Source organism: Erythrolamprus reginae, chromosome 1 (genome assembly GCF_031021105.1).
Source record: "Erythrolamprus reginae isolate rEryReg1 chromosome 1, rEryReg1.hap1, whole genome shotgun sequence".
NCBI lineage: Eukaryota > Metazoa > Chordata > Lepidosauria > Squamata > Dipsadidae > Erythrolamprus > Erythrolamprus reginae.
The window spans coordinates 142178304-142190337 of record NC_091950.1 but is presented as its reverse complement, the minus strand read 5'-3'; the positions used below and the strand labels follow the sequence as shown (position 1 = coordinate 142190337).

Below are 12034 nucleotides of genomic sequence, written 5' to 3'. Positions count from 1 at the left end.
AGCAGCTTCATTTCACAAGGGGAAAATAAATCCTGCTTAGAAGAGACTGGAAAGATAACGTCTGAATTCCTTTTGGTGTCTCCTAGCCGTGGAATGGTTGGACGTCCCCGGGGTTGAATTTGCAAGGATTGCGGGGCGGCCGACGGGGCTATCCGCCAATCAAACTCAAACCCGGAGCGAAGAGCCGGGCAGAGCAGAGCGAGTGAGCCAATCGCCGGGGGACGAGGGGGAGGGGGGGGCAAAAGGTGACCGAAAGGCCCGCGCTGCTGCTCTCAGAGGGTTAAGCTCCGCGCCTGGAACGTGCAGTTTCTCCTCAGGCCGCGGGGGACGGAGCGGGCGGGCGAGCGAGCGCGTCAGGCGCACCCGTGAGGAATTCTCTCGCTCGGGCTGGAATGCGGGAGCGGAGCGAGGCTTTTCCCGGGGCTCTCCTAGGGCGCTTTTCCTGACGCGAGCGGCGCCTCGTCGGCTCCTGCTCTCTCCCCCGCGAGGCGATGGCTACCTCGGAGCGGCAGTCCGGGACTTCTCCGCGCCGGGACTCGTGGCATCAGACCGTCCTTCTCCTGAGGAAGATGCGCTCCGATGTCAGCAACCTCGTGGATCGCTACGTGAGTTTCTCCCCTGCGCGCGTTCCTCTGTGTGTGTGTGTGTGTGTTTGCGTGCGCGCAGAGATGCGTGCATTTAGGACCGGGGTTCAGGTTTGGTGAGGATAGGGTGCAATTGGCCAGAAGGGAGCCTCGTGCGGTTGCTTCCATCACTTTATTTTTTAAAATCCCAAATGGACTTTTGTTAATGCTATCAATTAAGGATAGCATTAATTAAGCAATTAATGTACACTGAGGGCCTATGCACCAAAGACAAATTCCTTGTGTGTGCAATCGCCATTAAAAAATTCTTCTCTTCTCTTCTCTTCTCCTATTCTATTCTACTCTTCTCTATTCTATGAACACCATGCACTTGTTCAAAGAATTGTATAATTTATTTATTAGATTTAGATTTATTAGATTTTAATAATGCCTAAACAACACATTCTATGATTTATACACAAGTGTTGATGATACCGGTGTAAGATCTTTCATCATTGCCAGTGCAAAACAATCTTGTGCTGCTGTAGTGTATAGATTTTTTCCCCTTAATCTGAAGACTGCCATCAGTTCTTTACACCATCTCCCTTTTTAAAAAAAGGCTATCTAATATTAGGGGATGAATTATTAGTACACTGAATCATATAACTGGAATGGACCGACGTTATATGCATACCGGCTCTTCCTGCCCACGGGCAGAGTCATCCACCCCCAACTGGATGCTGAAGTGCAGGAAACAAATCGCTCAAGAGTAAAATGTTGTATGTTAAACAATGGCTAACAAATTAAAGACATTTCAAATGTCCTAGAATTCCTGCCCATCAAGGTGTGTATGTCTGTGTCTGTGTGTGTACCCATGTGTGCAAAAAATCATAAAGTGCTTCTTCCAAAAGGAATGTTTTGCAGTTTGTTGCCTTAGGGATGGAGAAGCTACTTTTTTAAATAAAAAAAATCAGAGATCAAGATAGGAATGAAATAAGGGCTTGATGTTATTTATTTTAAGGTGGGTCTGGTTTTTTCAGGAACAAAATTAGGAGGGGGGAATTCTGTGATAGAATGCCACCTTGTGGGAGACTATGTGTACAACTTGACATGGTTTTTTTAAACCATGACCACATGTTTATTTTAAGGAGTCTTAACAGTCACGCAGAATAGATGACTGTCCAGATCAAGCTAATTTCACATGGTAGGTTGTAGGGTAATAACCATCACCCCCAAAATGATGGGTGGCATGGCAAAGAAAAGAGATCTCCGCATACCTCCGTTGCAACTCCTAGAGGATGGATGGTTGGTTTTAGTTAGATTTGGTTTACTTCCTTTGCTACAATGATCAGCTGATCAGTTTCTTTGCATGGTCATTTAGCAAGATTGACCTCTTGTCAATAAATGTCCTGTTGCACTCTTGAAGACCCACAGGATGAGCATGAGTTCTTTCCTCACTTATATCAGGGCTAGGGTATCAGGTGCCCATCCTCAAGGGCTCATCTGAAAAATAAATGATAAGATATCACGAAATAATCCCACCTGCATCAAAGACTTAATTATTCCAAATGCTTACTTGTTTGTTCAGGGAACCACAGTGGTGTTTCTGTTTGCCTGATTTCAATATTGGGATGAGAGAAAATCAAAATAATTTATTATTATTATTATTATCATTATTATTGTTGTTGTTGTTATTATAATTATTATTATTATTATTATTATTATTAATTTGTATGTATGTCTGTTTGTTTGTTTGTTTATTTATTTATTAGATTTGTATGCCGCCCTTCTCTGAAGACTCCACTTGACCCATTCTTTTTAAAAAATCTGTCATTGTATGTCACCGTATTGCATTCTTCAGTTGCTAGACAGGATGTGAGCAATTGGCTCTGGGTGATAATCAATGCTTTTTCAAGGGAAGGAATAACACTGCCTCACTTGAAAGAAGCAGCAGGGCCTTATTTCTTATAGAAACTATCCCTGGACTGACCTGGGTTTGACAAAGTTCAGCCAGTCTTCAACCTACAATTTTGGGGCATATTTGTTGTTCTGTCTGGGTTTTCCCAGACCTCCACACCCACTGAAAAACAGCCAGACACTCTGGTAAAATCCAAAAATAATTTATAGCAGGAAAAAATAAGCACAAAAGAAAACCTGTCTTCACAGCAGACAGGTTACAATACTTTACAACAGGGTCCTGATGTCCAGTCAATTCCAAAAGCTTCTTGCTGGCACACCCCCCCAAGGTTTCAAGAGTCCAAGGCACAAACCAGGATTGTAGCCACCAAAGTTCACAAACAGGTCTCACGAATCTCCAAGATAAAACTCCACAAGCCAGGAAGGGTGGGGCCGCCTTTTATCCTTTCCCAAGCACCACACCCAAACCCAGCTGCGACCCCTAATGCTGGAAATATCTGGCCAATTGCGTTCTTCTCTCGTTAGCTCTCCTCTGTCGCATATCTATGAAGTCACTAGCATCTTCCCCCAGGGAATCCAGGCTGCTTGCTGGGGAGAGCTCCCCCTGGTGGAACTCTGGCTGTCCTTCATCTTCAGCCTGGGATTCAGCTTCTTCATCAGTCTGCCCCTCCTGGTCCTCATCCTCTGAGCCGGACACCGACAGCAAATCAGCCATTCCCGGAGGGGTCCCAGGCTGAACCACAACATTTGTCAAGAATTTGGTAGATGATTATTGAGAACATTGGTGATTTGGAACCTTTCCATTCAGGATTCAGAAACAGCATTGGTTCCTCTAGTACAGTGGTTCTCAACCTGGGGGTCAGGACCCCTTTGGGGGTCGAACGGCCATTTCATAGGGGTCGCCTAAGACCATGGAAAAAGACAAATTTCCCATGGTGTCAGGAAATAAAGCTTCTATTCTGGTGCCTTGAAACGTATTTTTACAATCTGACCAATCAGGCGTTTATAGTGGGTGTGTCACTCTGACCTTCCTGCCAATCAGCTTAAAGCTCTGTTGGGAGAATTGGCGCTAGACGTATGGTTGGGGGTCACCACAACATGAGGAACTGTATTAAGGGGTCACGGCATTAGAAAGGTTGAGAACCACTGCTCCAGTAGGTAGCTATTTGAGGACTTAGATGTGAATAGTATACCTTTCTTGGTCTTTTTAAAGCTTTCCCGTGGCTTTCAATGCCACCATTTATTATCCTTTTGGAACATCTAAAGTTTGGGAATAGATGACTCCATTTGATAATGGTTCTGTTCTTATTTGAGTGGGCCGTTCCCTTCAGTAGCAATGTGAGGGAACACTCCATGGAAATTTCGACAAGTGTTTTGCCCCTAGTCATGGTTCAAAATGGGGTGGTGGAACTTTTGCATTTAATATTGCCATTCTATTAGTTAGGCTTCAACTTAGTTCCATCTGTGTTGTCCAGCATATTGGGCAACAATTGCTCTCCACCTCTTGTGATCAGATCTCATTTAATTGCATCTGTTCTTTCAGTAACAGGGGGAAAAATCTTTTTAATTTGCTAGGGCAATGCCTAACTTTGTTCCTTTCTTATAAAGATTTAGAACTGGCAGTGGTGGAGTTCAGGATTTTATGGTTACCGTATGTGTTTATATACTGCTCAAAAACATAAAGGGAACACTTAAACAACATAATATAACTTCAAGTAAATCAAACTTCTGTGAAATCAAACTGTCCACTTAGGAAGCAACACTGATTGACAGTCAACTTCATATGCTGTTGTGCAAATGGAATAGTTGTGCAAATGAAATATTCAATGAGAATATTTCATTCTTTCAGATCTAGGATGTGTTATTGGATGTGTTCCCTTTATTTATTTTTTTCAGCGGTATATTTTCACTCGATACTGTTTAGATTTTTCCAGGATTGGGGCAGATTAAAAATATTATAAATAAATAATAAATGAAACAATGTTTTTCTTACAGAATATAGCCTCAGTAAGAGGCAGCGCTTAGCTGACTCGGCTAATTTTGGAAGCTAAGCTGGTTCAGTTCTAATTAATCCTTGGATGGTTAACCATCTCTGAATGATAAAGCTGCTAGCTGTACAGTAAATATAATGGCTTGGTTTATGCAACATTACTGATTAACTGCCCCAAACTTTATAGCTTAGAGCAGGGCTGTCAAACTTGTGGTCCACCGGCCAGATGTGTCACATACTAGCCCTCCCCCTGACCAATTTAGCGAAGGGTGGGGAAGTCCTGATATACCACATGATGATGCCATGACGATGCAGGTTTGACACCCCTGTCTTAGAGGATCATGAAGCCATTTTTAACTGGGTAGTAGGTATGACTTTCACTAGCAGAGCTGAAAATTTAGGACCCATTTTCTTTGGACTTTGGGAATTAATAGTGAGAATGAGTCCTTCATTCTCATTTGTATTTTACTATTTTTCATCCGTAAATCAGGCAACCAGCATTATTGTTGTAAATCAACCAGAGTCATTTAGTGGAAATGGGCTATATAGGAATTTAAAAATAAAATAAAAATAATAAAATAATAAAAATAAACAAGCAAGCAATTTTGCCATCCCAGTGCTTCAATTTAAGGACATTTGGAGATAGTCTCCAAATTGTTGACATTTTTTCAACCATTATTTTTTAAAGTCTACATTCTTTTTTATTTATTTATTTATGTATTTATTTTGTCCAATACACAATAATACACAATGAAGGTTATAGAGGATATAATAGAGAACAAATACGAGATATAGGAGAGAATATAGGACAGGGGACGTATTTATTTAAAACTTATTTTCCTAAACTTGACCTATGTTGTAAAACCCATTGATCCAAAGGTTCCTTATAGCTGAAAAGTAGTTAACAAGAAATTTCTAAAACTGATTTTAAAAAGGAACCCAGTGTCCTTTCAAAGATCCATCTGTGGTTTCAGGTAGATGGGTACAGTATTTCCTTATCTCCTAGTGATAAAATCCCACCAGAGACTACTGCCTTGCAGTCTCTTCATGAGGATCAACTGTCTGGACCACCAGTGGCGATCTCAAGTCCTTTCCTTGTCCAGAGAGGAGTTATGAAAGAGCCTGTCCACTTGCTGGCTCTTCATTCCACTGTAGCTGTCAGTTCACGGTTTCTTCATTGGATGTCGGTTGGCGGGCCCCAGGGGAAGAGCCATCTCTGTGGTGGCCCCGACTCTCTGGAACCAACTCCCCCCAGAGATTAGAACTGCCCCTACTCTCCTTGCCTTCCGTAAACTCCTTAAAACCCACCTTTGCCGTCAGGCATGGGGGAACTGAAACACCTCCCCCGGGCATGTACAATTTATGCATGGTATGTTTGTTTGTGTGTGTGCTTGTTAGTAAATGGGGTTCTTTTTTTTAAACTTTTTAAAATATTTTAAATTTATTTGGATTTGTTACGATTGTTATATTTTGCTGTGAGCCGCCCCGAGTCCGCGGAGAGGGGCGGCATACAAGTCTGAATAAAAAATAAATAAATAAATGTCCTGCCCCTTGTTTTTTCTGTTTATTTTTTTTTAATTTGCATTTTTTAAATTGTTGCAATTGTAATTTTTAATAAAATTGCTATTTGAAACCATTCTCTCCCCCTATCTCAATCTTGCTATCCCCATTGTTTCAGGCTGAGATACATGATCTGGTACATCCCTTCAACCTTGAATTGATCGATGTTGATTTGATCGATGGAGTACCTCTAGCTGATGTTGAAGAGTGGAGTGAGCTTTCAGATGCTGAGCGTCTGAGGAGCAACTTACAAGCTTATTGGGCATTCCAGATTCTGATGAATCAAATCTTGGAAGAGCAGAGAACTGATTTGAACCCAGAGGACGAAGCTTTCCACGAATCTATCCAGTCAGTTTTGCTGCAGGTTTCTGCTTTAGCTTACCAACTGGAGGAGCTGATGGTAACGCTGAAGCACGGTGTTCCAACTAAAGAGGTAAAAAATACAAAAGGCCCTGAGCAAAATAGCTTATATGAAAGGAAAGTAAGGGGCATGAAGGTGCTAGAGGAGCTTGCTCAATGGACCATGAGGTCACTCCGAGACCTTCACAAAATTTCTCCAGCTGTTCAGGCATCACCCACCGGTGAGAGTGACAACCTGACTCAGCCGCAGGAAAAATAAGGATTCTGTTGGGTTCTTAAAGCTTCTTCAAAACAGTGTCTCTCCCTCATTTGTGGTATTTGGATTGAAGGCCAGCCTGAGCATGAGGAGAAGATCGGAATGAGTTCCCCTCCCATCCATATTAGCCTATACAGGATGCAGCCCATTCCTGAGTGGTGAAGAATTTCAAGAGTACCAGTAATACTTGGTGACTCTAGGCTTGTAGTGTTGTTGTACTATAAGGTTTATTTGCAAATATATGCAGGCTGAGCACCAGATGAGTATTCCCGTTAACACTCCAATGGATTCCTGCTTCCTGGGAGTTCTGCCAGGAAACTCTCTTTGCCTCTGTCTAGTTCCAGCCTAGACTAATTCTGTGCTCCGTACATACCATTCACTAATCTCCTCCCCGTGATTCTCATCCTCTTCCATTGCAAAGCTATTGCCAGTGTGTTTCTGGTTGCCGTCTTCTTTGCTGAGAACTTAACCATGACTCTGTGTTAGCTTTTAAGGGCCACTGCCTTGAGGAAGTGATTTTCCAAGTATGGCCCACGGAGGTCCACGTGGTAGTGTGTATGTTGCAATTCCTCCTCCCACGTCTGCCCAGTGGTGTACCTAGCATATCTGATGCCCAAAGCAGATCATTTTTTAATCACCTCCCTCCTCTGTCAGCAAAGAACTACTTTGGAGTAGCGTCCTGACATAAGCGTGAAGCCAGCTGGGCCACTCGCTGTCTCGTGCCTTTAGGGGGAAAGCAATGGCAAACCACTTCTGAAAATGTTGGCAACGGCAACTGCAAAGGGAACTTGTCAAAGTCAAGCCTGGCTTTTAAGGCACACCCTTTTTCTTTCATCACTACTGCGCCTGCCAATTGTTGTTCAGCAGATTAGCATGTTGGAGCGGTAACCCAGATCCACACCTGCAGCTGGCCTCCTTGTCATCTTTGGCAGCCCTCCCCTTGTGTTTTACCAGGGGGGAGGGGTTGGATCGCTCTCCGACCCCGTCCATAATGTTGTTTCTGACTATTTTTCAGTAATTGGGTGGTCCAGGATCAAATGCTCCCGGTTCGCTCGTGCTTGTCAGTTGTTGGAGAGCCGGTCGCGAAGGGAGCATGAGACTCCGCCCACCTGCCCAGATGCCATCATTTGGGTTGTTTGATCTTCTGTGCATGCGCAAAGCATTCGGTGCATGCGCAGAGGGTAATAGAGCCAAATGGCAGTGTCTGGGCAGGCGGGTGAAGCCTCACGCTCCCTTTGCGACTGGCTCTCTGATGACAGACAGGCACGAGCAAACCAGGAGCATTTCACCCCTGGGATGGTCAATTGACTTTAATGAATGGATAAATGGGTGAAAAATTTTGCCTTCACAAGCCACTTGCCAGAGTCAACTCTCTACTTAGCTGCTGCCTCAAGTAATACAGAAATACTTGATTTTGGATTTACATTTTTGGTACAAATTTGACTTTTAAGAAGCCTTTACAGTAAAAATTCAGGGAATGGGAAAACATACAGAAATATAATTATATAACCATAAATTTATTTGCCAAAAAGGGCAAGGTTCCGTATTCTTAAGGACAAAAGCAGAAGGAGACTTTGTTTAAATGGATGGTCATCACATTTTCTCTGAATTGTTTCTTAGGATGGCCATGATTTCAGAAAGTCTGACAAACACAACCTTAGGGCAACCATACTAAGGCCCTACTTAAAGAAAGCCTTTTCTCCCTCAACAGTTACAGGCAGAGTTCAAGCACCCATAGTGATGGACCATGGTGGCGCAGTGGCTAGAGCAGTGTTTCCCAACCTTGGCAACTTGAAGATATTTGGACTTCAACTCCCAGAATTCCCCAGCCAGCATTTGCTGGCTGGGGAATTCTGGGAGTTGAAGTCCAGATATCTTCAAGTTGCCAAGGTTGGGAAACACTGGGCTAGAGCATAGTACTACAGGCTACTTCTGCTGATTGTGACTGACTGCAATTTGGCAGTTAAAATCTTACCAGGCTCAAGGTTGACTCAGCCTTCCATCCTCCCAAGGTTGGGAAAATGAGGACCAAATTGTTGGGGGCAATATACTGACTCTGTGAACCCCTTAGAGAGGGTTGTAAAGCACTGTAATGTGGTATATATAAGTCTAAGTGCTAAGCGCTATCCTGCAAAAATTTAATGTGGTTCATTAGATTTTGGTTTAGCATGTTTTGTAAATAAGCCATTGTAGTTTATAAGCTTTTCCCAATGGCTCAGTTGGCACAGTTCACCAACTGTGAACTAATTAATAAATCATGATTAAACAAACTGTGATTAAATAGGAAGGAATTGGATTCCGATTAACCATCTTTTATTTTCATTCTGTAATTTTATTTAATCTTTGAGGGCAGGTAAACTTAGTTTAGTTTATTGCCATTACATCTCGTACAACAAAATTAAATACCGTCTTCAGTGTATATAATTCATTAAAAAACTATAAAAATAAACCAAAAACACACATCCTTCACATTCCATAAAATTGAATTGAAAATCCCTGATACTGCATTAATATTACACTATACAGTAGAATTCAATATAGTTATTGCTGTGGAATAGAAGCTGTTTTTCAGTTTCTTGTTCCTATTGTAAAGAACAAAAAGTAAAGTCCTTTTCTTAAAGGCACAAGAGTACAGATTAATGCAATTATTGAAGCCAACACAATCAAAGTACAGTATATAGTTACATTTCTTTGTGTCTCTCCTTTCCATTCTCATCAGCAATACTCCATGGTGGTCAAATGGGGCACAAAAGAAATAGGTGTATTTTTCAGGATGTTAAAGCAGATCAGTTTCAGAGAACTATAACAAAATAAATAGGATTCTATAGTATTTCGTAACTCTACATGCTTAAATCTGAAAAACAAATGGAAGTATGTAGGATTGAGGGCTGTTTTTCTTTTTGGGGCAGAAATATTTATTCTGTGACAAATATAGGACTAGAGTATTTAGTCCATAAAATAAATTGGGAAGGAACTCCATCTCTTTCTCTCCATCTCTCCTCAAAAGGAAGATTACGGAGATGGATTTATGCATGTAGTAGAAGGTAGGACGGATTTGTGATAATCTCTCAGGATTTTGTACCGGAGTAATCCAAGGATTGCTTTCCAGAGTAAAAGTAAATAGAATTAAGTAACAACCCTGATGCAGTGCAAAAAACTGATGGAAATTATTTTGTATGATCGAAGTTAAAACAAATTATTTTAAAACAGGCTGTTCTATAATATAATATACTTGTGGGTATGTGTTTTTTTCACATACAAAATAAATAAGCAAAAAGAAACCATTAAACAAAAAAAATTAAGTTCTTTGAATATAATCAACCTTAATTTGGAGAAATCAAGCATTTTGGTGACAAAAATAAAGACAGAAAAAGAGCAGAAGAATAGAAAGAATGTGAATAGAGAACTGTAGCAAAGTCTATGGCAGGTTTGCATTTGTATTGTACTTCCAGGCAACCATCTATTTCATTGCTCAAGTCTTCTGATTTCCAGATTAGAATGAAGAAGCAGGAATTGGCCTGCACTGACCGTACACAAATGCACTGGTTATTTTAGGACACAATAGGCATGCTTAGGTCAGGGCAAGTCTGCAGCGGTGGCACCCAATTGATGGGCAAACAGAAAAGTGTCTTTCCTGGTAACAGAATGAGCATCAAGATGACTCAGCTAATTTGCTGGCCAGCAAGAAGTGCACTGTCTGTGCAATCCATTTTGCTTTGGGGAGAGAAAAAAAATCTTCTTTCTCTGGAAATTTAAAATTTATTAAATTTAAATTTTATTTTTTATTTAAAAAATATAGGTTTTTTAAATTTTTTAAAAAACTATATTTAATCTCATGACAGTGGAAAGCTTTTGTATGCTGCCATCTTCAGCCCCTTTAGTCATTTCTGATGTGGGTATGTAGGATAGGGGGGAAGGAGCAAACAATTCTATTTATTTTTCCGTAAAAGCTCTGGTCATCTTCTAAGCTATGGACTCTTGGGGGAAGGGATCATTGTTTCCTACTTACAATTTATACTTAATATTCTTTCATTGGGTTGAATCCAGGTTTGCTCTTCTGCTAATGAAAGGCTCTTTGGCTCAGATTCTACCGAAGCTCCCACTAAAAAAAAAATTGAGAGAAAATGATTTTTTTAAAGTTCCCTTTTTGTAGTCTTCAAAGCTGCCTCTCGAATGATTTTGAAATGATCCCCCAATCTTCCAGAAAAGATTTCCAACCAACCTAGAGAGGATGGTTGTATTCCTCCTCCTTCTGCCAGTAGGAATACTTAGTTTCAGAATTGTGAAACTGGGCAGATCTAGAACCTGTGCATTGAAGAAACATGAGAAATACTGTAATTAATTTTTCCCATAATGGTGTCGGCCTTATCTCTATACTAACTTGAATGTTTTATTTATCCTCTTTTAAAACAATGTGAAGTGCTTCATATGGCATGCTTGTTCAGCTACTGAAATATGCAAAATATGTGAAATATAATCATGAGTGATTCCTTATTTTTGTACTGTGAGCTACATTTCTGATGGAAGAAAATGTCTAATAAATGTTAAATGTCATGCCTTTGATTCATGGAAATAATATTGACAGAATTAACTTGTAACATAAAGGAATACACTAGTTTGAAAATTGATAATTAATTAATTTTAAATTAATATTGGTACGTTATTAAAATATTAAAGAGGACGCTGTATATAATCAAGTAGCACATTATTTTAAATTAATTATATTCAATTCTATCAATAATTGCCTGCAGAACAAATTCCTTCGCTCTCTTCACCTCTTATTGCTCTACTCAGATCTGTGGTGATTCAAGAGAAGAGGAGAGGATGGGGAACTTCCCTTTCCCAAAAGGAAATTAATTTATGTTTGGATATTGCTGAATGTATTCTAAAAATTGTGGAAAGCAAACGTCACCTTAGGAGAGGCATTCTGCTTTTAAATGCACTGGAAGGAATGCCTCTTCTCAGACTATGCTATCTGTAACACATTTGGGTGTCAGTTAATGACTACCAATGGATGCTTTTGTCTCAGAGTGAAAGTTTTATTGACATGGAAATTTGCTTTGTGATTAACTCATATTATCAAAGAGGTTTTATTTGGACAAATCAGAGAGCTATTTATCAAATTATATTGAACGCTGTTGAGAGGTTTTAGAAAATAAAGCGTGTTATTTTAAAACAAAGTGTTTCCTTCAATTCTTTTGTGGTATTTATTCAAATGGTAAAATAAATTCAAAGCACGGAGTATTTCAATTATAAGCGTTGGGAGAAGGAAACAGGAATGCAGATAATGCTGTTGCCAGTAGAGAGCAGTGATAACAAAAACTTTCAAGCTCACCTTTTTTTACTTTTAGAACTTCATCCTTCCTGAACAGCTATAATGCCTGGATA

General features: G+C 40.5%; 1 protein-coding gene and 1 long non-coding RNA gene across 2 annotated transcripts; one reads left to right on the top strand and one right to left on the bottom strand.

The window, feature by feature from the left end:
- Positions 1-340: 340 nt before the first annotated feature.
- On the top strand, positions 341-6730 carry CNTF (ciliary neurotrophic factor). Its single transcript, XM_070727044.1, has 2 exons — positions 341-605; positions 6149-6730. The coding sequence occupies exons 1-2, from the start codon at positions 492-494 to the stop codon at positions 6647-6649; spliced, it is 615 nt and encodes a 204-aa protein (XP_070583145.1). The 5' UTR covers positions 341-491; the 3' UTR covers positions 6650-6730.
- On the bottom strand, positions 975-10748 carry LOC139153340 (uncharacterized). The gene is made up of 2 exons (XR_011556797.1): positions 10656-10748; positions 975-2177 (listed from the first exon to the last, which is right to left on the bottom strand). It is a non-coding gene; the product is annotated as an uncharacterized lncRNA (long non-coding RNA).
- Positions 10749-12034: the final 1286 nt, after the last annotated feature.

Excerpts from the sequence above, each read along its gene's own strand:
- CNTF (XM_070727044.1), top strand. The coding sequence starts at position 492 with ATGGCTACCTCGGAGCGGCAGTCCGGGACTTCTCCGCGCCGGGACTCG. Across the intron at positions 606-6,148 it reads GCAACCTCGTGGATCGCTAC|GCTGAGATACATGATCTGGT; the intron begins GTGAGTTTCTCC and ends CCATTGTTTCAG.